A 25,858-nucleotide genomic window follows, 5' to 3' on the forward strand; every position below is an offset into this window, starting at 1 on the left:
TGGCGCCCCTGAGAGTCTGGGGGTATGGGGGCAGTGGCGGAAGCATATGGGAGTGGAGGGAGCATCAGTGTGGGCTCCAATTTGTGGTAATCACCGGTTTGTCCCGGGGAGGCTAGATAGAGGGTTTTGGGGTGGCAGAGAGCAGGGATTGAGAGGTTGGGGGTTCTATGTATTGATGGGAGCTTTCTATGTTTGGAGGATTTGGAGGAGTTTGAATTGCCGGGAGGGAATGGGTTTTGATATTTGCAGATAAGGGATTTTGTGCAAAGGTAGGTTGCAACCTTTCCACTTCTACCACCACAGGGGATACAGGATGTCATGATATCCATATTAACATATCATGGTGCAATCACACATACACACTGATGGACAGGTAGACGGACCAATCAACACACACACAACATGGGCAGCACGGTAGCATTGTGGATAGCACAATTGCTTCACAGCTCCAGGGTCCCAGGTTCGATTCCGGCTTGGGTCACTGTCTGTGCGGAGTCTGCCCATCCTCCCCGTGTATGCGTGGGTTTCCTACGGGTGCTCCGGTTTCCTCCCACAGTCCAAAGATGTGCAGGTTAGGTTGGTTGGCCATGATAAATAGCCCTTAGTGTCCAAAATTGCTCTTAGTGTTGGGTGGGGATACTGGGTTGTGGGGATAGGGTGGAGGTGTTGACCTTGGATAGGGTGCTCTTTTCAGGAGTCGGTGCAGACTCGATGGGCCGAATGGCCTCCTTCTGCACTGTAAATTCTATGATCACAGCCAATCACCAGTGAGATCACATGCACTATAAAACAGGGAACACCACAGTTCCTGCTCATTCCACCCGGAGATAGCTCAGAGCACAGAGCTCACAGCGTGCCACTCAGACATACACCATGTGCTGAGTGCCTCTCTAAGATAGTGCTAGGGCTGGGTCCACAGGTTAACTGGTGAAGTACGAACCACAGCCAGAAGTTAACAGTTGTTATTGTACAGAATAATAAAACAGAGTTGTACCATCTACAACCGTGTTGGTTCGTTTGTGTATCGGAACACCCAACATGACACAGGACAAGGTAGTTTCTAAAACAGGGATGGGGTGGTGAAAGTTTCGGATCTCTATAAAGAACTCATGAAGTGTGAGGAAACTCAGATAGGTGAGCTAAAGCATAAATGGGAAGATGAGTTGGGAGGGGAGTAGAGGCGGGTCTGTGGGAGGATGCTCTGAGCAGAGTCAACACGTCCTCATGTGCCAGGCTCAGCCTGATATAATTCAAGGTAGTTCACTGGGCACACATGATGGTAGCCCAGATGAGCAAGTTTTTTGGGATAGAGGACAAGTGTGTGAGGTGTGCAGGAGGGCCAGCAAACCATGTCCAGATATTTTGGGCATGCCCGAAGCTTAGGGGATATTGGCAGGGATTTGCGGATGTCATGTCCACGATACTAAAAACAAGGGTGGCGCAGAGTCCAGAGGTGGCGATTTTCTGAGTGTCGGAAGATCCGGGAGTCCAGGGGGCGAGAGAGGCTGACATTTTGGCCTTTGCCTTCTTGGTAGCCTGGACACGAATATTGCTAACGTGGAGGGACTCGAAGTCCCCAAAATCAGGGGTTTGGGTTAGTGACGTGGCTGGGTTTCTCAGACTTGAGAAAATTAAGTTTGCCCTGAGAAGATCAACATGAGGGTTTGTCCAGAGGTGACAGCCGTTTATCGACTTCCTCGGAGAAAACTAAACGGTCGGCAGATTCAATAGGGAGGGGTAGGGGGTAGTTTGGTTATTTTGTGTTTAGAGTGGGCGGGAACAATGGGAGATGGAGGGGATGTGTTACGCACTGAACTAGTATAAATTTGTATTGTTCATTGTTATAAAATCATAAGTGCCTTAATAAAATTACCTCAGAGTTCCTGCATAATTGGTACCTAGCTCTTCATACTGACCATGCAGAAACTCTTTCCTTTTCTTACCTATAACTATATGGACTACTAGATTTCCACTTCAATGGTTTCCTGCACCATGGTGAAATGACCAATCAGCTCACCCACCCAGCAGGCACACAGGCTGCAAGCACCTCAAACCTGTTGGGACAATTACACAGCGAGTCTCCTTCATTTAAAAAATATATATTTTTATTAAGGTATTTGCAAAATTTTAATAACAATAACAAATACAATAACATTGACATGGTAAAATAAACATTTCCCCACCCGACCCACTCTTCACACACCTCAACCATCTAACACCTATCCGCCCCCCTCCCCCACTTCAGAGTTCTGCTTCTGTCGACATTTTAATTTTCCCTGAGAAAGTCGACGAACGGCTGCCACCTCCGAGAGAATCCCAACACTGACCCTCCAAGACAAACTTAATTTTCTCAAGACTGAGAAACTCAGTCATGTCACTAACCCAGGTCTCTGGGGGGCTTCGAGTCCTTCCACATTAACAGAATCCGTCTCCGGGCTACCAGGGAGGCAAAGGCCAGGACATCGGCCTCTTTCACTCCCTGAACTCCCGGATCTTCTGACACTCCAAAGATCGCTACCTCTGGACTCGGCACCACCCGAGTTCCTAGCACCGTGGACATTGCCTTCGCAAACCCCGCCAAAACCCTCTGAGCTTCGGGCATGCCCAGAACATGTGGACATGGTTTGCTGGGGTTCCCACGCACCTCACACATCTATCTTCTACCCCGAAAAACTTGGCTCTCCTCTCCGCCGTCATGTGTGCCTGGTGGACCACCTTAAATTGTATTAGGCTAAGCCTGGCACATGAAGAGGAGGAATTGACCCTGCTTTGGGCGTCCGCCCATAGACCTGCCTCTAACTCTCCACCTAGCTCGTCCTCCCACTTGCCCTTAAGCTCCTCCACCAGAGTTTCCTCCGCCTCCAACAGCTCCTGGTAGATATCCAACATTTTCCCCACCCCCACCCAGGTACCGGACACTACTCTATCCTGTATCCCCCGTGGCGGCATCAGCGGAAAGGCCGGTACCTGCTTTCTCAGGAAGTCTCGCACTTGCAAATATCTAAAACCATTCCCTGGCGGCAGTTTAAATTTATCCTCCAGCGCCTTCAAGCTGGGAATGCTCCCATCTATAAATAGATCCCCCATCCTTCTAATTCCGGCCCTCTGCCAGCTCTGGAACCCCCATCCAGCCTGCCCGGTGCAAACATGTGATTGTTACAAATCTGTGTCCAGACCGATGCACCCTCCACCTTCTTATACCTCCTCCATTGCCCCCAGATCCTCAGTGCCACCACTACTACCGGATTTGTGGAGTATCAGGCCGGTGAGAACGGCAGAGGTGCTGTTACCAATGCTCCCAGACTGGTGCCTTTACATGATGCCGCCTCCAACCACTCCCATGCCGACCCCTCCCCCATTACCCACTTCCTAATCATGGCAATGTTAGCCGCCCAGTAGTAATTGCAGAAGTTCGGCAGCGCCTACCCACCCTCACCCCCGACTACGCTACAACCCCCCCCCCCCCCCCCCCCCGGACTACGCTCCAACCCCCCCCCCCCCCCGACTACGCTCCAATCACATTTTCTTCGCCCATACAAAGCCCGAGATGATCTTGAAAAAGTCCTTAGGGATGAAGATAGAGAGGCATTGAAAGACAAACAGAAATCTTGGGAGGGCCGTCATTTTCACGGTCTGTATCCTCCCCGCCAGTGGCAACGGGAGCATGTCCCATCTCTTAAAGTCCCCTTCCATTTGCTCTACCAACCGGGATAGATTAAGCTTATGCAGTGCCTCCCATTTCCGAGCCACCTGGATTCCCAGATAGCGAAAGTTCTTCCCGACCATTCTAAGCGGCATCTGCCCCAGTCTCTCCTCCTGCCCTCTAGCCTGAATCACGAACATCTCGCTCTTCCCCATGTTCAATTTATACCCTGAAAAACTGCCAAATTCCCCCAAGATCCGCATAACCTCCCCCATCCCCTCCAAAGGATCCGAAATGTACAAATGCAAATTGTCCGTGTAGAGCGAGACCTGGTGCTCCACCCCCCCCCCCCCCCCGAACCAGCCCCTGCTAGTTCCTCGAAGCACTTAGCGCCATGGCCAGTGGCTCTATAGCTAGAGCAAACAATAACGGGGAGAGGGAGCACCCTTCCCTCGCCCCTCGATGTAATTTTAAATATCCCGACCCCAGCCGGTTCGTACGCACGCTCGCTACAGGCGCCTGGTAGAGCAACCGCACCCAGTCAATAAAGCCCTCACCAAACCCAAATCTTCCCAGCGCCTCCCACAGGTCCTCCCACTCCGCCCGATCAAAAGCCTTCTCCGCATCCATCGCTACCACCACCTCCACCTCTCCTCTTTCTGAGGGCATCATAGTAACATCTAAAAGCCTCCGAACGTTGGCCTTGAGTTGCCTGCCCTTAACTATTCCCGTCTGGTCTTCCCCTATCACCCCTGGAACGCAGTCTTCTATCCGTGTGGCCAATATCTTAGCCAACAACTTGGCATCCACATTCAAAAGTGAGATCAGCCTATATGACCCACACTGCCCGGGATCCTTCTCCCGTTTAAGAATGAGTGAAATCGAGGCATGCGACATTGTCGGGGGGAGGATTCCCTTCTCTCGAGCCTCGTTAAATGTCCTCGCCAGCAGTGGGCTCAATATCTCCGAGAACTTCTTATAAATTCCACCGGGTAGCCACCCGGCCCCGGAGCTTTGCCCGACTGCATGACCTCCAGCCCCTTGATAATTTCCTCAATCTCAATTGGAGCCCCCAGCCCCTCCAGCACCCTCGGAAACCTCAACTGATCCAGAAATTGCCTCAACCCCTCTACTCCAGCCGGGGGTTCCGACTCATATAATTTACTGTAAAATTCTTTCAAAACTTTGTTCACCTCCCCCTGGGTCCAAGATCATGTTACCATTCCTATTCTTCACTCTACCAATCTCCCTGGCCTCCTCTCTTCCTGTGCCTTTTCCCCGTACCGCCTCCTTTACCTTCCTCCACTGCTTTCCCTATGGTCAACAACTCAAACCCCGCCTGCAATTTCCGCCGCTCCCTCAGGAGCTCCGCGTCTGGGGCCTCTGCATATCTCCTGTCCACCCGGAGTATCTCCTCCACTAATCTCTCCCTCTCCGCCCGTTCCCCCTTTTCCCTGTGGGACCGAATCAAAATTAGCTCCCCTCTAACAACCGCCTTCAGAGCTTCCCACACCGTCGCTGCAGATACCTCTCCCGTGTCATTTGTTTCCAAGTAGTTCTGTATGGACTTATTCACCCGCCCGCAGACTGCTTCATCCGCTAGCAACCCCACATCCAGTCTCCATAACGGACATTGCCCCCTCTTCTCGCCAACCCGCAAATCCACCCAATGCGGGGCATGATCTGACACTGCAATTGCCGAGTATTCCGTCCCCACAACCTTCGGTATTAGCGCCCTGCTCAGAACTAAAAAGTCAATACGAGAGTAAACCTTATGGACGTGAGAAAAAGAAGAAAACTCCTTTGCCCTCGGCCGTGTAAACCTCTTTGGTTCTACAGCCCCCATCTGTACCATAAAGCCCTTCAATTCCTTTGCCACAGCCGGCCTCCTCCCTGACCTGGATATTGACCGGTCGAATTCCGGATCAATGACCGTGTTAAAGTCCCCCCCATGATTAGGTTATGTGACTCGAAGTCCGAGATCTTACATAGCACACGCCTCAAATTCGTCCCAGTTCGGAGCATATATGTTCACGAGCACCACTCATACACCCTCCCCTTCCACTCACCATGATGTACCTATCCCCCTTATCTGACACGATTCTCCCAGCCTCAAATGCCACTCGCTTACTTATCAAAATTGCTACCCCCCTGGTCTTCGAATCCAGCCCGGAGTGGAATCCATGCCCCTCCTCAATCTCGCTGATCTATGACCTTAAGAGGTGTCTCTTGTAGCATTGCCACGATTGCCTTCAGTTCCCTTCGATGCGCGAACACGCGAGCCCTCTTGACCGGCCCATTCAGTCCTCTCACGTTCCACGTAATCAGCCTGGACGGGGGACATCCCCCCCCCACCCCAGCCATCACCCTTTTTAGGCCAGCGCCGGGCCCGCACCCCTATGAGCAGCAGCCGTTCCAGACCTCCCATTTATTCCCCGACAATCAATCCTCCCCGTCAGCAAAGCAGCCTCCCCCCACCCCACCAACAGCACCAGTAACCTCATCCCCCAGGTCAAGTACCAGTTTAATACTTGCTCACCCCCCACTGCGCTTCCAAGAGTCAGCTGAACCATGCTGACCCCGATATCCCCCGCCCCTGGCGCCAGTGTCTCTCTATTGTTCGAACCTCTCCCCCCACATAAATAAATCTTTTAACAGCATCACATTCCCCAGTAAGTAAACAGCAGCAAATAAAAACAAAGACGAAATTTACAGAAACCAGTGAAGACAGTCACTTAAAACAAAACCCAGTCTCCCGAAGAATATCCTCTAACTCAAGACCTCTTCACCCCCCCCCCCCCGCATCAAATCCCTGCAAGACAAAAGCACCCTACAACCATCACCGCAGCCCATAATTTCACCCAGAACGACATAAAATCACCCAGTACAGTATTACGAACCACCGCTCCAGAACTTCTCCGCAATGTCCTTTAAATCGTCTCCAGCTTCTTTTCCTTAATGAATGCCCATACATCGTCCGGCGTCCCAAAATAAAAGTCCCATTCCTCGTGCGTAACCCACAGCCGCGCTGGGTATAGCATCCCAAACTTCACCCCCTTCTTGAAGGTCACCTTTGCCCGATTGAACCCAGCCCATCTCTTGACCAACTCCGCTCCCAGGTCCTGATAAATACGCAACTCAGTTCTCCCACTTGCTGCTCCGTTCTTTCTTGGCCCACCGCAAGACGCGTTGTTATCCGCAACAGTGAAAACGTACCATCATGACCCTCGGCGGGTCATTCGCCCTGGGCTTCCTCACGAGGGCTCTGTGCGATCTATCCACCTCCAGGGGCCGAGGGAACGCCCCAGCCAGCATGTCCGTCATACGATCCCTCACTGCCTTCAGGGAGGCCAAAGATGTGAGTCTCCTTCATTGCTGTCTGCTCAATCACTCAGCCATATCCTGTCCCTCCCAATTTACCAAAACAGATGATCCTATTCTCAGAGGTGTGACTGTCAGCTGGAACTGTGTCTGGGTATTTCTCCCTTATGTTGCACAGTGCCTGCAGTTCACTTTCCAGATCGATAATCCTGATCTGGAGTTAGCTCTTTCTTCAGACTGGTTTGCCCTCTATCACCAAGTTCCCACATTCCAAGCTGCAACTTAACACCTATCCTGGCATTGTTAATGTTATTTAGTTAATTTAATTATTTTAACTTGTAAGAATTCTTATATAATTTACTGTAAAATATACCATATAGTAGTTATTTAATTACACATGTATTTTTAAATTTAATTTGAAGTGTTATTTTAATCAGTGCCCAAAGCTAGTTATTAATACACTGCCCTTAACTCTCTAGCTCCTGTGAAGTTGTTTTCCCCCCCACTCAAACGTTTCAACTGAAATGGTCCCAACTCTATTTTAAAATGAAACTCCCAACTCACTCCTCGCTGATTTTAAACAGTGAAGCTCCCACCGTGCCGATTTTAAACAAAGAAACAAGCAAATTCCTTTGGATTGGAGTTCTATTGTGACGAGGAGACAGGAACTGGAAATTTTCCAAATGGCGCAGCGCATCAAAATAACCACAAATGCAGGTGGGAAGAGACTGGGCAAAGGGGTGTGTGGAGGTGGGGCGTGAGAGAAATAGTCCAAGATGAGAAATAAGGGGCCTGATTCTCCGACCCCCCACCGGGTCGGAGAATTGCCGGGGGCTGGCGTGAATCCCGCCCCCACCGTGTCCCGAATTCTCCGCCACCAGAGATTAGGCGGGGGCGGGAATCGCACTGGTCGGCAGGCCCACCCCCAGCGATTCTCCGGCCTGCGCTGGGTCGAAGTCCCACCGCTGTCAACCCGCTCCAGCCGGCGTGGATTAAACCACCTTGTAATGGCAGGACAAGGCAGCACGGGCGGGCACCAGGGTCCTGGGGGGGCATGGGGCGATCTGGCCCCGGGGGGTGCCTCCACAGTGGCCTGGCCCGCGATCGGGGCCCACCGATCGGCGGGCAGGCCTGTGCCGTGGGGGCACTTTCTTCCGCCTTCGCCATGGCGGGGGTGGAAGAGACCCCCTCCCCAGCGCATGTGCGGGGATGACGTCAGCAGCCGCCGACGCTCCCACGCATGCGTCGCCCGGCGAAGTCCTTTTGGCACCGGCTGGCGTGGCGCCAAAGGCCTTTCCCGCCAGAGCAGAAACCACTCCGCCGCGGGCCTAGCCCCTAAAAGGTGAGACTTCCACATCTTTGGGGCGGCACGACGGCGGAGTGGTTCCCGCCACTCCATTACGCCGGAACCCCCCCCCCCCGGGTAGGGGAGAATCCCGCCCAAGGTCAGTGAAGTTCAGTCAATAGGAATAGGCTAAAATGATGGGTCTAACAGGAGGTGGGAGACTTGAGGGAAGATCACCTGAGCAAGTGAGATCAATGTCAGACTTGATGTTGTGGTGGGGTTGTGTTCCAAGGGAGGCAGAAGTAACCATTATACTCCTGTTTCCAGGGTGCTCCAGTACATCACCCCATTCCACTGTTGTGTAGCTTGCTCAATACAACTACCCCCCCCCCTCAATTCTGCTTATTTCCTGTAAACCAGCCACGTAGTGCTCATCCTTTCCCTTGAAGCCAGGTCTCTGATCATGTCACAACCCTAAGTGACTCAACCTTAAAGTCAAAGCGCAACTTAATGTGACTTGTTTCCCATCTGATCATGGTTTCTGAACGATCCTAATTTGTCTGTCCTTCACTACTGTTACTGCTGGGTGACACTCGCCTACTGGATTAGTTAAAATGTATGACAGGCTGCACATGCCAGCACGGTGGCACAGTGGTTAGCACTCCTGCCTCACGCCATTGAAGTTGCTGGGTTACTGTCCGTGTGGAGTTTGCACATTCTCACTGTGCTTGCGTGGGTTTTACCCCCACAACCCAAAGATATGCAGGGTAGGGTGATTGACCACGCTAAATTGCCCCTTAATTGGAAAAAATGAATTGGGTACTCAAATTTATTTTTTATAAACAGCAACAATAAAAATAGATTTGTGCCCAGTCAGGTTCATTTATTTGTGCCAAAAGGTTTCTGGGAGCTCAAACTTACATGAGAACAGGTCTCAGAACTGAAATTTCTGCTGTTAAGTGGTCACACCTATAACAAGTGCACTTAACATAAAAATCAAGAAACTGCAGCAGAGGTTGTTGTGTAACCAAAAGTTTATTTTCAAGAAAGTCACAAAACAGCACACGAATGGTGCAGTATGAAGGCAGGAACAGGATCACAAGGGAGAAAGTTGTATTGCTCCAGCTTCTCCTCCTTATATCACTAACGGGCAAGATACAGTCAGGGCAGGGCAACAAGCCACACAATATTTACAATGCAATGAGAAAATTACTCAACATAAAGCATTTCCAGCGTAGGAAATAGCAGCTCACCAATCTCATGGGTGTGAGCACACAACTCAAAGCTAACCAGGTCAAAAGTTCTATCGAGTATACCTGACGCCTCAAATTAATCAGTGACCTCTTAGGCTGCAGCCAGTGGCCAATATCTGCGATATTCATGCAGGTAAGTTAATAAGCTGGCAGCAAGAAATAGCATTTTCCTAAATGTCTCAATTCAATTCTTCCAATTTCAGGTGAGGAGCTAGCAAGCCACATGGCATTCTCAAAGTCTGCAAGACTCCACTTCCTTGACCTTTAATATTAATGACTATTGAATGTCATAGAGCACATTCCTCATATGCACAACGGAATATTCCAAACATATTCTAACATGTTCATGACAGAATTATTCCTGTCCCAGCGACATCCCAAAGCACTGCACATAACTGAACCACAAACTAACAAATGCAGGATTTACAAATAGCAAGCCAAAGTTTAGATGTCTGCTTGCAGCTCTTTTAGAAAACACGCGTCAAAAAAACAGTAAATACAAAACAAAAACGCTCAGCACATAACCCCAGATGGCATGGCACAATGCCACAGACGTATTAAAAAGCCGACCAGCTTAGAATGGCTATCTGCCAATAACGAAGTAAGAACTAAAACTGCTGTTGGTGAGATTTACTTGGGGTTGAGGGGAGGGAAAGGGAGGTAGAGAAGTCATTCCCACTGGATCTGCTGGAGATGGGGTAAGCTTTTGGAATCCAAAAACAGATTAGGGTAAGCAATCCATGGTCTGCCCACAATACAATTCCACCTTTATAAAAAGCTCAACTCTGCCCATAATTCATAGGTTTGACAATTTCTGTTTCTGAAAATCTCATCACTGGTTACATTATAGAATACATGAAAAGAAAGACAATGAACAGCTAAAATAGGGTAAAAAATGCAATGGACTACACGTCTTGAGTCTATTAAACAAATGCAAATCACATTTTTAACAACTCCGACAAGTCTGTACATGGATCTTCACAAAAGCCACTCTGCGTGGTTTACTTCCTATCGTTTGACCGGGAGCGGCTAAAAAAAAAAGAGAAATAAGGTTTAGAACACACAGCACCCTGAAAAGATTCCATTGAGTCCTTTCAACACCAAACCAGAGCATCCACTCTACATTTTGCAATATTCTGTATCACATCCTGTGCATGAGTACCCGCTGGCTTTGAACAAGCATCTATTAAAATTACACTAAGCTATCCCAAGGTGTTGACTAATCTGGGATACTAATCAGAAGGATGCAATTATCCCAATACAAACGGTTAGAATAATTATATATTACAATTAGGTCCCAAAACTGGCCGATTTTGCTTGTCCTACCCTGTGTCCTACAGCATTAAGAACTAGCTAGAGCTACCTAAATGGAAACAGAATCACTTTGTGATGTAAACCCGCAAATGCACAAAGTGAAAGAACCAACCTTCCTTTACCGTAACAGTAGCATTTTAAAAATCAAATTAATCAAAATTTTAAGCTAGGAAGGTGGTTGTTTAGCGCATCACGTCTGCAACAGACTAAGGAGCTATCAAGCCTAATCCCCACTTTCCAACTCTGCCTCTATCAGTTACTGCACTTCTCTCAGTGCATATTTGGAAGTTTTACTGTGATGGCTTTCCCAGACAGCAAATCAAAGCTAATCTACTCAAGTTTCACATCATTCCAACTTACCTGCGAGACCTGGAGAAGGAGCGAGATGGTTTGTGGTTCCTCTCCCTGGACAGGGACCTCTCTCTCCTACGATCCCTTGAGAGGGACCTACAGTAAAGTCAAGCGTGCTATTAGATTAAGAGATCTACAAAAAACTATTTTGGTAAACATCTTTGTTCTACCCAGTAAAGCATCCAATATGTAAATTGACACACTGATGAAACATAAAGGAGCAGTGGCTCCCCCTATTATAAAACACTCACCACCCCCAAACAGTTTCTGCAGTGGAAGTGACCCAACATCCTGGTAACAAGCAATTGAGATACAATGGAATCTATTTTGCCCAAATGCTTTAAAACGGCAATTGTACCAAGGATAGAAGCGATATTCCATAAATTACAACCTACTCCTGTCAATTCAAGCTGACCCCCCTCCCCCACAAAAAAACAGAACTTTCCAATTTGAAGTATAATGTGACTTCTTGAGGCGAGAAAAAGAGTTAGGAGTAGGAGCCAATGGGCTGTGTCAAATCCCAACTCAATGAGTTTGCAGTGTATAGGGGAAACATGCAAGATAAAGTGACGAGAACTGTAAAGTGAGTAAAGTGAATAATTATGAAGAAAAGATTAGAGAAGGACCAAAGATAGATGCCTCTTTCCCATCAACCAGCATGGTTCATTTAGTTTCATACTCCACAAGCAGTGTGATCCGTACCTGCTCCTACTCCTGCTGAAGCTCCTTCGGCGAGGTGGAGATCTACAAGCGAGAAGGGAGATCAGTTAGGAAATGAACTGACTGCCGTCCCTGCACAATGACCGGTACAAGTACCAACCTACTGGACCACAGCTGGCCCCAATAACCCCGGCTCACTAGTAAAGGTAATTAAACGCATATGTACCTGAAGTTTAACAAACCGCCTGCACAAAAATCTGACGAGATTAAAATTAATCTATGCAACATGATACCTCAATGAAGCTTGAAGATGATTGAACACCATTGCAGGGTTCTCATTACTGGGCATATAACCTGGTATCACAAATAAGCAAATTCACTTGATACAGGAAAATGCAACCAGTTATTTAAAAAATAGAACATTTAAAACGTGAAAAAACTGGATGCAAAGGAAGAGATCTGGGTCAACTATTTTACACAAAAGGAAAAAGCAAACCAGCAAGGGGGAGGAAATCCAACTACAAATTTACATTTGCTGAATTAGCAAGTAACAGATCAGCTAGTCTCAGATGTTGGTGGACCCACACAAAATTAAAAATCCTCTCCCGAAAACCCTGCATTGGTGTAATGTAACCTCAATAATAAGGAATGCTTAAAAGATTCTTGCTACAATGGAATACGTTACCAGCACACAGCATTAAAGGAACCTACAAATTAGCAGTAGGGATGGACAATGTTTCATAAGTGTACCGATCAGGGATCAGTAAGCATTCAGGACCTTAAGCTGCCAGTATCTGCAGCAATGCTCCTAGCACTTACTGCCAGCAGAGGCCCTCAATGAGCTACAGGAAAGCTCAAAGACTCATTCACCATTTTAGATTGGTTGATAGGCTCCCAAATACTTAAGAGACAGATGTCCCTGCACTGGTGATTGACCTGCAAGATTTCCATCCCCGAGTGCAACTTAAGGTGCAAGAAACAGCTCCTCTTGGCACAGCGTTTAAATGTAGATTTTATATATTTAAACCCACATGGAAAAGTGTTCCGTTAACACCAAATTGTTTGGGTTAATTGGCTTTCATTCCAAATTCGATGGGCCACTGCAGTGTCTGCAGACCTGACTTCTCAATCTTCAATAAATTGCACATTAACCTGCTTTACTTAATTGAGGACACAATGTACACAGTTGTGGCTTACTAACACAATGTCAATTTTGAAGTCAACAGGCCACTCAGACAATTTTACACAACAGGGCTGCTGAGAGTTGAGAAGCCAATACTGGACACACCTTATTGAAACAAAGATCTACCCACCAACTGCAATATGGAAAGCGTCAAAATTTCACTCATTTTTACACTACTTCTGGTTCCCATATGACGATTGACAGCATTGTACAGAATGCAACAAGCCACTGCCTGATTAAGCCACGACTGTGCACCATCCTCATAGTGGAAAAAATCCAGGGCTGAGTTTTAAAGGGAGAAAAGGCAATTAGGACGTCAATATCACCAAGATGGCTACTGCTGGACAGCTGACACCACATGGCCACTGTGTTCAATGTGGCTCAAGAACCACTTTTGGTTTTTGGACAGCCAGGTGCCCAATTGAGATTTTTTCCACCATGCAGTATTTTATCTGCACCAACGACTATCCATTTCAGTTAGCCTACAATTTCTAGAACACACCAATCCCAACTACGCTTCCATCACCAGGGCCAGGCCAGCTCTCAAGGGAACCTGCTTTTAACTTTTTGTAAAAGCTCAACTGGAGCCTCAAGTGAACCAAGGTTGCATTGTGCACCATTTAGCTCAAGGTCCACTAAAAATGATGGCTATGGCTGGCCAAACTAAGGAACAAAGATCAGATATTTGATAAAGCAATGAGAGCTAGGTGATGTTATTAAATTTTAAAATTCTGCACCGATTCTCATGTAACTCTTCCCTCAATTTCACAGCACCGACAAATGTCACATCCCTTCAGAGTTACTCTGGCCCAATTTAAGACGTTTTTGCACTTGGGTCTGAAAACAGGTGACGAGTGTCACACTGACGTACAATTGCAGTTGAACAAAGCACATTACACTATAAAGATTTCATATGATATTTCAGAACCCAAGTACAAAATTCTTGTTACCACTATACACAAGATTTTTTTTAAACAAAAGTTAAATTTAGTCTTTACACAGCCAGCCCCTAACAGAACACTGTAGTCTCTTTACCTTGTCAAAAGCTTACTCCATTATACCAGCAGTAGACTATTGTATAAAGCAGGAAAAACTTACTAGTCTTTTGGTTTTCAACAAGCTAGAAATGGAGAGGTGAGGCTGCCGGACTGACGGCCAGGTAGAATTTGCTGAAAAGGTTTGCCAGATGCGTGGTATTTGGTTGGCAGAGGGGGGTGTAGTGGTTTTTTTCCTGCTTTTTATTTAGTCGAAGGCTGCTGAGACAAATGCTGAGTGTTCGGCTGCTGTTGTGGAGACAACGAGTAAAGTAAACAGCTGATTGACCAGAAATGTGCGGTCAGTTGAGGCAGCCGCTGCCGATTGGTCATGGTTGGAGAAGAGGCTGAGAAACAGCATGCTTGGGAACCAAAGGGCGGTGGTGCAACCTGACGACTGGACATGCCTTGGTCATGTGATACCGACACCAGCCAAGCTGATTGGGGCGCGCTGGTCACATGACGCTGAAAGGGCTAGTTGACTGGCTAATGTAGATTCGAAGGGTGGTGAGAAGAGGCATGATGGTGACTCTGCAAGGGGGGTTCATTTTTATTAATATATAAATAAATGGATAAAAATGCATCTTTAAAAAATAAATAGTGCAACACACAAGCCATCAGTAAAACCAATCTTGATTAAATCGTTTAGCCATTAGTGATGAGTGACAATGCAAAACAGCAATATCTAACCGTATAAACACTTTGCATCAATCTTATTGCAACTGGCCAGAATGCAGCAACATGCTATGCAATTTATAAATCTACTAATTAGGGTTCCTTCTGAATATAAATAAGAAACAAGTGCTACTAACCTGCACAGTGCTCCTCCTTGTGAAAAGCAAAATTCTTACCCCATCAGGGTACGAGATGCGTCAACATTGCTGTGATTGGACGTCAACTTCCAGCCATGGGCTGTTAATGACAGACAGGTCCACTTACTTTACTGCCAGCAAACTTCCACACTAGGGAAGGTCTGCCTTCCAGTGTTAATTTCAAAGTTAACAAAACTAGCGCAGAAGGAACCCCAGGCTGGGAGCACAATAAGCCCCAATGTACCTTCACAAGGCACCAGTGCACCCCAAAAATAATTTCAACTCATCGACCTCTGCATAAGCTTGCAGGCTGCTCTAGTAAGCGTAGCAAACCAGTGGTTCAGATAAAGCCAGAACATTGTTACTCAATTGAGAGAATTTAAGCTATTAACATCTTGTGCTATAGAACATTTTGGAAATCGCAATTTGAAAATTTTGGAAATCTTTATCTTAACCTCTGGTAACCCAAAGACCTCACTTCCCAGCATTCCCCAATAGGAAACTCATTTTTTGAAAAGACAATTTGGGTTTAACATCCTCCTCAGATTTTCCAACTTTTTTCAGGTAATTAACGGGAATGCCGGTGCAGCAATAGTACGAAAATATTGATTCTGGAGGTACAGAACTGGTCTGCATGTTCATTCATTTTACATGCTAAATGAGGGTAGATTCTTTCACAATGTGCAAATAAAGCACGTGAACTGGCTGATAAATCAGATTAAGTGGATTATGATAATTGAAGATGGTAAATTAAATTCTTTACCTCAAGAGTCCAGCAGCTCTTCCAATGTTAATTGCAATTTTGAAAAGACTGTGTGGGTGAAACTATTTTCATTTTCAAAGCATGGCCTCAATTTAATACCCCAACTGACCAATTCTGATCTCCTTGCAAGCAACATTTTAGTACCAAAGCTCAAAATAATTTATGACACTGTAAAATGAATAAGTAAAAGTTAAAGCTCTTGGACCAGCAGTGCCAGAGCAGAAATGGCAATAGCCTTACCACAACACACGAGCGGATGGCCACTTCATTTACACATGGTGCGTTTCCAGCTTTGAGGATGAATCACAAAGTCTACTGGGCCTGGCAACGAGGGATGTCATGGTGCCCTCCTTATACAAAAGTACAACCTAAGCTGATCGTGTGGGCAACTCAATGGGAGGCCTTTCATTCAAACAGTTGAAACTGCTTGCAGGGAGCAAAGTCAAATATCAAAATCGACAACATAATCAGATATACGGCCACCACTGGAAAGTTGGCTTTACTATTGGGTGTTGCTATTAAGTCAAAACTATCAATAGCCACGTTTGCAGTTACTACTGTTAACAGCAGCAGCATTTATAGCCATGAGAAGTCTATGCCGAGATTAATCGCCACATAGACAACTCCATATATGTGGAGCAGTTTGGATACCAGGTATTCAACTGGCATTACAAGGAAGCAGTCCTTATTAATGTGATAATGTGCCTTTTCAATAGGTATCTTCATGACATCCCTGCTGACAACCCACAAACTTGAGAATCATGTTGAGTCCTTCCCTATATACATACATGTTAAAATGCAACTGAACACATTATCAGGAAACTTCAGGCTGTTGTTCAAAACTATGTCGCCCATCACTAGCAGCTGTTACATCAAGCAAACAGCTCAAATACATGAATTATACAGATGGAAAAGAATTCCAATAATTATAAAAATGAATTTCTGCATGCAAAGCTACATCAAAAGGCAAAGTCTTCTGGTGTTACCTGCGCCGGACTGGAGGGCTTCTGCGGCGATAGTCCTCACGAGAACGCCTGGCCCACGCTGGAGGCGGGCCACGGTTACGAATGCGTCTCTCTCCATTGGACAGTTCTACACGAACACGGCAGCCACAAAGATTCCTGAAAAATCAATACAATCAAACACTTCACAGAAACCCATCCTGCAAGCACAAAACCACAGGTAGTTACTGTACTTTTTGTAGTTGCTTCATATGTTATTAAACCCATTGGCAACCTCAATGTTTGACAGCTATCCAAGGCTCTCTGAATTAATGGTCAAAGAGTTTAGCCATATCTCAATTCAAGAAAACTTAAAGCAAGTAGCTTTAGGTAACTATAATTTTCACAAGAAACAAAATGGGAGCAAACATGCTGAGATTCATTGGAAGCGTACCAGGATACGAAAAATCTCCCTTAATCCACCAAAATACAGCAAGGACACCATCTTAGAAGATATCATAGCTTCAAAAGGATTGTGAAGTAAAATTATTGGTACGTGACACATAATTCCTGGTCTAGTAAAATTATTTCTTGTGCCAAACATCCATAGGCAGCACGGTAGAATTGTGGATAGCGCAATTGCTTCACAGTTCCAGGGTCCCAGGTTCGATTCCGGCTTGGGTCACTGTCTGTGCGGAGTCTGCACATCCTCCCAGTGTCTGCGTGGGTTTCCTCCAGATGCTCCGGTTTCCTCCCACAGTCCAAAGATGTGCAGGTTAGGTGGATTGGCCATGATAAATTGCCCTTAGTGTCCAAAATTGTCCTTAGTGTTGGGTTGGGTGGGGTTACTGGGTTATGGGGATAGGTTGGGGGTGTGGGCTTGGGTAGGGTGCTCTGTCCAAGAGCCGGCGCAGACTCAATGGGCTGAATGTCCTTCCTTCTGCACTGTAAATTCTATGAATATGGGCAGTTAAGAGTTCCATGGACAACACCAGAGCTCAAAACGAAGTAGCAGGTACTTCTGTAACAGCAGAGAATATTGAGGGTATGTTGAATGCTATAAGATGCAATGAATTGTTACATTATCTGGTATATATACACGAGAACTGTTTGCTCAAAGAAATATTGATTGAATCCCAATACAGTTGATATGGTATACGAGGTCAACCACCTGTCATTTTGAATAAACTTAGTTGTGCAGGAAAAGGTCCCATCCATTCAAATGATTGAAACACAAGATTAATGGAAACCAGGTTTTGAATTAATTGACTCATGAAACTGAAATTCATGGTATAGTCTTGAATGACTGTTAAACAAAGCAAATACAGCAACTATATTGCAAACACGGTGGCAGGTATCCATAAACAGTTACATCCAGAGTGTTATAATAGGTTTACTAGGTGTGATTTTACAACCAAAACTGAAATTCTCAAAGTAGATATAGGGATTGAAGCATGGCTCAATGTACAAGTCACATAGCAATGTGTGGTCAGAGTAACAGTGACAGTCTTCACAAGCCATCCAGGGGTGGGGGGGGGGGGTTATTGGTAATGTCACTGGACGAGTAGACCCGAAACCCAGACTAATGCTCTGGGGACTAGGGTTCAAATCCCAGCAGATGGTGAAATTTGAATTCAATTTTAAAAATCCGAATTACAAGGCTAATGACCAGTAAACCATTGTTGATTTTCGTAAAACTCCATTTGGTTCGGGAAGGAAATCTGTCATCCATGGCCTACATGTGACTCTGGACCCACAGCAACGTGGCTGAATCTTAAGTGCCCCAATGAGCAATAAATGCTGGCACAGCCATCGATACCTACTTCCCATGAACAAAGAAAATAAATATTTTAAATGGCTCTGCATTGATTTGTCCTGTATGGTTCCCAAATCCAAATAATTAAGATAAATGCTACTTTTTGGGCAGCTTGATGAAATTTCCTAATGCTTTACTCAAGTCAGTTAAATTGCAAAATGTTACTGGTGATGAATGGGAAAAATAGAAGCTGGAACAAGGAAAACATTATGTATAAATATCAAAAGTTGTATCATTTAAAGGGCAGCACAGTGGTTAGCACTGCTGCCTCACTGCACTGAGGTCCCAGGTTCAATCCCGGCCCTGGGTCACTGTCCGTGTGGAGTTTGTACATTCTCCCCGTGTTTGCGCGGGTTTCGCCCCCACAACCCAAAGATGCGCAGGTAGGTGAATTGGCCACGCTAAATTGGGAAAAATGAATTGGGTACTCTAATTTTTTTTTTAAAGTTGTATCATTTAACACAGATTTTATTGCTTACAGCATTAATCTCGTCACTGGTTTTTAAGCATGTAATCAGTACTTGCTATCATGTTGCAGTATATTATCTGAGAAGTAGCTCAAAAGTTGCAGTCACACAAAATGGACACTTGGAAACCATCATTGCTGTCAGTTGCTATCTCATTCTGGCCATTAGATGGAGTATTTCTTAGAGGCCAAACATTACAGAAATCTCCATTAACAGCAAACATAGCAGTGACCTTTACTGCTGCCCGACTATCACAGGAAAAGTATAAAAGCTGCAAATAGCTTGACAGGAGGTGAAGCCAACATTGGGAGACATAATTACCTTCCATCGAGCTCTCTGACTGCATCCGAAGCATCACGTGGATCTTCAAACTCAACAAAGGCAAACCCAGGTGGGTTACGGGCAACCCACACACTGCGCAGTGGGCCATAATATCCAAATGATCTCTCCAATTCTGTCTTGTTCCCATTGTTTCCAAGGTTTCCAACATACACCTTGCAGTCTAAAGGACACGAACCATGATTCATGGCTGGAACATGGGATACGAGAAGTTAATGTACAACTTTTGGGCTTATTTCAGATAACAGAATCTTCATTTCAGATAACAGAATTGCCAATCCTGGAGATATTCCAGACAAACTACAGAATACTGTAATTTAATACATTAAAAATAGGCAGCAGAATGAGCAATACTAAATAATTCAGGAATTAATTTGGAAGTGTCTGACAACACTAAGTGCTGAGGCAGAGGACATCAAAGGGAATCCTGGTCTAATCCCAACACATTGAGAGATATTGAGCAACGCAGAAAATGTTGGATCTAACCCCAACATTTAGCAAGTTGGTATGAAGTGCCCGACAGTTTAGTTCTGTCCATTGCACTACTTAGCCATTTCAAATCGCAGAAAGGGTTTTATGAAAGCAGTACAACAGTTACTATCCCACAGGAGGAATGCTGAAACCACTACAAACCAAGTAATTCCAGACCAGTATCTGTGGAAACGATCGTGAAACTCGCCAAAGCAAAGCTTTGGCAGCTGGAATGCTATGCAGTGAGCAGACAGACCTTGAGTTTCAAAAACTCATGTGCACAAAGCTCTGGGCCTCCTAACTGAACCTACAGGGGAGATGGCTGAAGGCAAATCTGTTTGAAATAGTATCACAACAGCGAGCAGACAAAGCCAAACAGATTGTGGATACAAAGGCTTGTGGGACCAGCCTTTACCTAAGAAAGCCCCAAACTGGAGATAACATGATGTGTTGTCCCATAACTAACCCTTTAGGTTATCACCAGAACAGAATTTAGCCAAGGTGACAAAAAGGCTTGACACCTTGAACGATATAGAAGCTAAGGGGGTCGCCCATTTAAGACAGTGGGGGGTGATTTCTTTGGAATGAATGCCAAGATGTTGTCTTGAGGATATCCAGAACAAGTGAATAATAAGGGGCTTCCGATTTAAGAAACTAATGGGGAATTTAGTCTCAGGTGGGGATTAATCTTTCGAATTCTGTTTGCCATGGAGCAGTGGAGGCTGGCTGGGTCATTGAATATATTCTGGGCTGAGCTGGAGAGGTTTCTGATGACAAAGAGTCTGGGTTTATGAATCCTCTTCCTCGTGGTCTTATGTTCTTCACCTTTTCGTCTCTGCTCTCTCCACACTGATTAAACTGGGAAATGAGGTGAGGTTATTAAATTTTGGAACTCGAGGAGTCGAATGGTCACCGTGATCTTACTGGCATCGCAAACCTTGGGAGTCATCCCAGATATTCAGGGCTCGCGGGACAAAGTCTTTCTTTGGCTCTGATGCGATTCAGAGAGACAAAGGCCGGGGTCCGGCTCGTCTAACCGCATGGCGACGGCCCCGGGCAGGCTCCCCGCAGACTGGGGCCTCAGTCTCTGCCCGGGAGCCGGGGATTCAGGCCCTCCCTCCGCCGCCGCCTTTGTTCTCGCTGAGCCGGGAGAAAATGGCGGCCGGGGCGCCGCGCCCTACCCGAGCTCCGTCCGTCCCCGCCACCCGGCTTTGCCGCACGCGCTCTCCCCCACGCCCACCACCAGAAAAAACACCGAGCCCAGGAGTCGCTGAGGGAAACCGCGGCGGCGCTTCACCGCCTCAGCCGGTGAGCGAGGTCCCGGCTCCCGCGGCCTATCCTGCACCCCCCCCCCATCATCGGCTTTACCCCTTCCCCGTACTACCTCCCGGTTGGGGCGGGTTTCCCGCTCTACCTCCCGGTTGGGGCGGGTTTTCCGCTCTGTCTCCTACTCCCTCCCCCCCCCCCCCCCCCGGGGACGGGCGGGTTTCCCGGTACCTGCTCTCTCTCTCTTTCTCTCTCGCTCTTTCTAACCGGCTCCGCGTCTCGCGCTCAAACAAAATGGCCGCCGCCTCGCGCCACAACCGACCGAAATAGCTGTAGTCACGTGAGGCGCGGCCCCGCCCCCACCTAGCTCACCATATGATTGGCCGATCGCGCCCATTCATTCCAGTCTCCAAACCAGCTCAGCATTCCCCAAATCCCCTCAGTATTGCTAATTCCCCTCAGCATTCCCAACCCGTCTCAGCATTCCCCCAAACCCATCTCAGCATTGCTAATTCCCCTCAGCATTTTCCAAACCACTTCAGCATTGCTAATTCCCCCAGCATTCCCAACCTGTCTCAGCATTCCCCAAATCCCCTCAGCATTGCTAATTCCCCTCAGCATTCCCCAAATTACCTCAGCATTCCCAACTATCCTCAGCATTCCCCACATCACCTCAGCATTCCCAAATCCCTCAGCATTCCCCAACCCCCTCAGCATTCCCAAAATCACCTCAGCATTCCTAATTCCCCTCAGCATTCCCCACACCACCTCAGCATTCCCAACACCTCTCAGCATTCCCCAAACCACCTCAGCATTCCTAATTCCCCTCAACATTCCCCACACCACCTCAGTGTTGCTAATTCCCCACAGCTTTCCCCAAACCACCTCAGCATTCTCAACCCCTCTCAGCATTTCCCAAATCACCTCAGCATTCCCAATTCCCTTCAGCATTCCCCACACCTCTTCAGCATTCCCAATTCCCTCAGCACCACCCACATCACCTCAGCATTCCCAATTCCCTCAGCGCCCCAACCCCTCTCAGCATTCCCAACCCCCTCAGAATTCCCCAATCCCTCAGCATTGTCACCCCCTCAGCATTTCTGGATTTCTAAGATTTCCCAACCCCCCTCAGCATTCGCAACCCCCTCAGCATTTCCAACTCCCCAGCATTCTCCACCCCGCCCCCCTCAGCATTCCCAGCCCCATCAGCATTCCCCAAACCACCTCAGCATTCCCAACCCCTCTCAGAATTCCCAAGTCCTCCAAACAGCTCATGGAATAAAAGGGACAATGCCAATGTGGATATCAAATTGGCTGAATAATAGGAAACAGGGTAACAGTTAGTGGGTTTTTTTGTGCTGGAGAAAGGTTTTTAGTGGAGTTCCCAGGAGTCGGTATTGGGAACTTGCTTTTCCTGATATATATTAATGATCTATATCTTGTGCAGGGGACAATTTCAAAGTTTGCAAATTATACAAGACTTGGGTGCTGGGGTGGCACGGTGGCACAATGGTTAGCACTGCTGCTTCACAGCTCCAGTGATCCAGGTTCAATTCCCGCCTCGGGTGACTGTGTGGAGTTTGCACTTTCTCCCCGTGTCTGTGTGGGTTTCCTCTGGGTGCTCCTGTTTCCTCCTACAGTCCAAAGAAGTGCATGTTAGGTGGATTGGCCACGTTAAATTGTCCCTTAGTGTCCAAAAGGTTAGGTGGGGTTACTGGGTTAGGGTGGAGGCGTGGGCTTAAGTGGGGTGATCTTTCCAAGGGTTGGTGCAGACTCGATGGGCTGAATGGCCTCCTTTTGCACTGTAAATTCTATGATTCTATGACAGACTAGAACTACAAAAGGACATAGACAAGTTGGTGGCGTGGGCAGATGAAGTTCAATGTGGAGAAGTGTGAGTTAGTGCACTTTGGTAGGAAGAACATGGAGAGACAATATAAAATAAGGGGTAAAATCCTTAAGCGGGTCCAGGAGCAGAGGGACCTGGGTGTATAGGTGCATAGATTATTGAAGGTGGCATGACACGTGGAGATAGCAATTAAAGCAGATATTATCCTGGGCTTTATTAATAGGGGCATAGAGTTTCAGAGAAAGGCGATTATGCAGGGCATCCTGAAAGGGGAAGGTGATAAGACAAGGTTGTGGTACATATTGGTACCAATGATATAGATGAGATGAGGCCCTGATCAAGAATTTAGGGAGCTAGGCAGTTGATGAAAGATTACTCCGAGTGCCACGTACTAGCAAGTACAGAAATAGGAGAATAAGGCAGATGAGTGTGCTCAAGAGTTGGTGCAGGAGGGGGGGGGGTGTTCAGATTCCTGAATCACTGGGATCGTTTCTGGGGAAGGCGGGACCTGTACAAGTGGAATAGCATGCTCTTGAACCAGAATGGGAAGTCCATCCTTGCAGGTGGATTTGCCAGTGCTGTTAGGAGGGATTTAAACAAGTTCGGCATGAGGAGGGGATACAGCATGATGGGTTTCAAGGGAGTAAGGCGAGGCTGGATGGCCTCTACTTGAATGCTGGGAATATCATAGGTAAGACAGATGAGGTAAGAGTGTGTATTGATATATGGAGTTGTGATGTTGCCTTCATGGAGATGTTGTTGAGGGAGGGGCAGGACTGGCAGCTCAACATTCCAGGGTACAGGTGATGATCATCAATTCAGTCAAGACAGTTTGTACCAAAGAACAGTGGCTTTAATCAACTAGATGTGTGCCAACCTGTAGCTTCTCCCGCACTGAGAGCCTGTCTCAGATCGGCCGGTTATATACCTCCTCAGAGGGGCGGAGCCACAGGTGGAGCCAACAGCAGCATCAACACAACAATTCAACAGCAACAGTAACAGCAACAACAGTAAGTATATACAATAGTGGATGTCGATGACAATAGTAATAATAGAACAACAGTGAGTATATAAAATAGCCATATGTGGCTCACCACAACAGGATCTTCAGGTAAGACAGGGGATGGTGCAGAAGAGGAGGTGGCGTAGCATTAATTAAAGAGGCTGTTACTGCAGTAAGGAGGGACAATATTTTGGAAGGGTCTTCTAATGAGGCTTTGTGGGTAGGGTTTAGGAGTAAAAAGGAGGCAATCACACTGCTGGGAGTGTATTATAGACCATCAAATAGTCAGTGAACAATAGAGGAGCAGATATGCAGACAATTCACTGAGGTGTGTATAAACAATAATAGAGTAATTATATTAGGGGATTTCAACTTCCTCAACATTAATTGGGATAGTCACCAAAACCGTGGTGGGCGCCGATTCCACGCTAAATCGCAATTCTCCGTCGCCTCAACAGTGGCGTCAATGCGTTCCAGAACGCACATACAGGAAATACCGTTTGCATGTCATTAGCGGGCCCGACCCGGTATTCTCCAACGCATCCACGATTCTCCACCTCCAATGGACCGAATTCCTGACGGCGAGGTTCACTTATGCTTTTAAAAATTGTGAAACAGGTGTCATGGCGATGAGGGAGAGAGAGGAGGTAGGACACGGAGACATGCTACCATGGGCTGTCGGGCTGGACACTGGCTGGGCTGGCTCGGGTGGGGTTGGGGGTGGGGAGAGGGCCTACCAGTGCTGGGGTGACCCCTCATGGGACTGGGGCGGTGCCCAGGCACGGGCCGCCAATGCGGTGGCCTGCAAGGCAGCCATCTTACTGCACACCCCAATGAAATGAAATCGCTTATTGTCACAAGTACGCTTCAAATGAAGTTACTGTGAAAAGCCTCTAGTCGCCACATTCCGGCGCCTGTTCGGGGAGGCTGGTACTGGAATTGAACCGTGCTGCTGGCCTGCCTTGGTCTGCTTTAAAAGCCAGCTCTTCAGCCCTGTGCTAAAACAGCCCCACACTGGCATCTGGTTCTGCAGAGTAACACCAGCCATATGGGGGTTGTCCCCTTCCCCCCACCCCAGCCCCCACCCCTCACCAAACCACCCCTGCACACCACCCTCCGCCATACCACCACCACCTAACCACCCGGCACCTGCCGGCGGCGCATCATGCGGCCCACAGTCACCCCTACGGGGCACCAGGCAACAGCCATGGAGCATACCACTGGCAATGGCAGCACCAGCCGATGGTACCCCTGGAGCTGCTCAAGGAGGAGGAAGCTGCAGAAGCGGAGCGTGCAGCAGTGGAGCCTGCCGCAGAAGAACGGGACGCAGCTGCCCAGGATGGAGGGCCGGCCACCCAACAGGCCGAGGATCAGGAGGTGGAAAGGAGGCGGCATATGAGACTCGCGTGTGCCGGCCCGCCTGTTGTTCAAGGACCTGCTGGACCGGGCATGCCATCGAACACTCGGCTGAGCAGGGAGACAGTGTGATACATCTGCCAGATCATGATGCACCTGGCACCGTTGGAGAATGGGGGAGGACGGGCGGCACGGTGGTGCAGTGGTTAGCACTGCTGCCTACGGCACTGTGGACTCAGGTTCGATCCCGGCTCTGTGTCACTGTCTGTGTGGAGTTTGCACATTCTCCCCGTGTTTGCATGGGTCTCACCCCCACAACCCAAAAATGTGCAGGGTAGGTGTATTGGCCACTCTAAATTGTCCCTTAATTGGAAAAAGTAATAATTGATTATTCTAAATTTATGAAAAAAAAGGAAAGGGGGAGGACATCTGCTCCCAATGACTGTCAAGGTGATGGTCGCCCTGAACCCTTATGCCACAGGGTCCTACCAGGTGCCGAGTGGGGACCCGTCAGGTGTCTCCAGAACTTGGTGCACAGGTTCATCCGGGTCATCACGGAGGCCCTGTATACTCGGTCGGCACAATACATCCATTTCAATGTGGACCGAACCCACCAAGGTGCCCAGGCAACGGGGTTCACCGCCAAAACCGACATGCCCCGGGTCCAGCGGGTGATTGACAGGATGCCTGTCCCCCTTCGAGCACCTGCAGATGACAGGCCGCTCTACAAA

The 25,858-nt window shown here is 47.6% G+C and overlaps 1 protein-coding gene and 1 non-coding gene across 3 annotated transcripts; both read right to left on the reverse strand.

The window, feature by feature from the left end:
• Positions 1–9,265: 9,265 nt before the first annotated feature.
• Positions 9,266–21,270, reverse strand: srsf3b (serine and arginine rich splicing factor 3b). Of its 2 annotated transcripts, none has more exons than XM_072480672.1 (6): positions 21,151–21,270; positions 19,165–19,372; positions 16,606–16,740; positions 11,870–11,911; positions 11,177–11,263; positions 9,266–10,531 (listed from the first exon to the last, which is right to left on the reverse strand). In XM_072480672.1, exons 2-6 carry the CDS (start codon positions 19,368–19,370, stop codon positions 10,504–10,506), a joined length of 498 nt encoding a protein of 165 aa, XP_072336773.1. In that variant the 5' UTR covers positions 19,371–19,372; positions 21,151–21,270; the 3' UTR covers positions 9,266–10,503. The 2 variants fall into 2 exon arrangements, 1 of the variants encoding a protein (XP_072336773.1); XR_011935792.1 differs by lacking the exon at positions 9,266–10,531 and adding an exon at positions 14,109–14,575.
• Positions 19,711–19,844, reverse strand: LOC140394657 (small nucleolar RNA SNORA41). Its single transcript, XR_011935954.1, has one exon. It is a non-coding gene; the product is annotated as a small nucleolar RNA SNORA41 (small nucleolar RNA).
• Positions 21,271–25,858: the final 4,588 nt, after the last annotated feature.

Source organism: Scyliorhinus torazame, chromosome 17, assembly GCF_047496885.1.
Source record: "Scyliorhinus torazame isolate Kashiwa2021f chromosome 17, sScyTor2.1, whole genome shotgun sequence".
NCBI classification, from domain to species: Eukaryota; Metazoa; Chordata; class Chondrichthyes; order Carcharhiniformes; family Scyliorhinidae; genus Scyliorhinus; species Scyliorhinus torazame.

What these genes read in the sequence shown, in the direction of transcription:
- srsf3b (XM_072480672.1), bottom strand. Translation starts at nt 19,370, where the DNA reads ATGAATCATGGTTCGTGTCCTTTAGACTGCAAGGTGTATGTTGGAAAC. An exon ending in AGCCCTCCAGTCCGGCGCAG is followed by an intron (nt 11,912 to 16,605) that starts GTAACACCAGAA and finishes TCTCGCTTGTAG; the next exon opens with ATCTCCACCTCGCCGAAGGA. An exon ending in TCCTTCTCCAGGTCTCGCAG is followed by an intron (nt 10,532 to 11,176) that starts GTAAGTTGGAAT and finishes TTTTTTTTTTAG; the next exon opens with CCGCTCCCGGTCAAACGATA.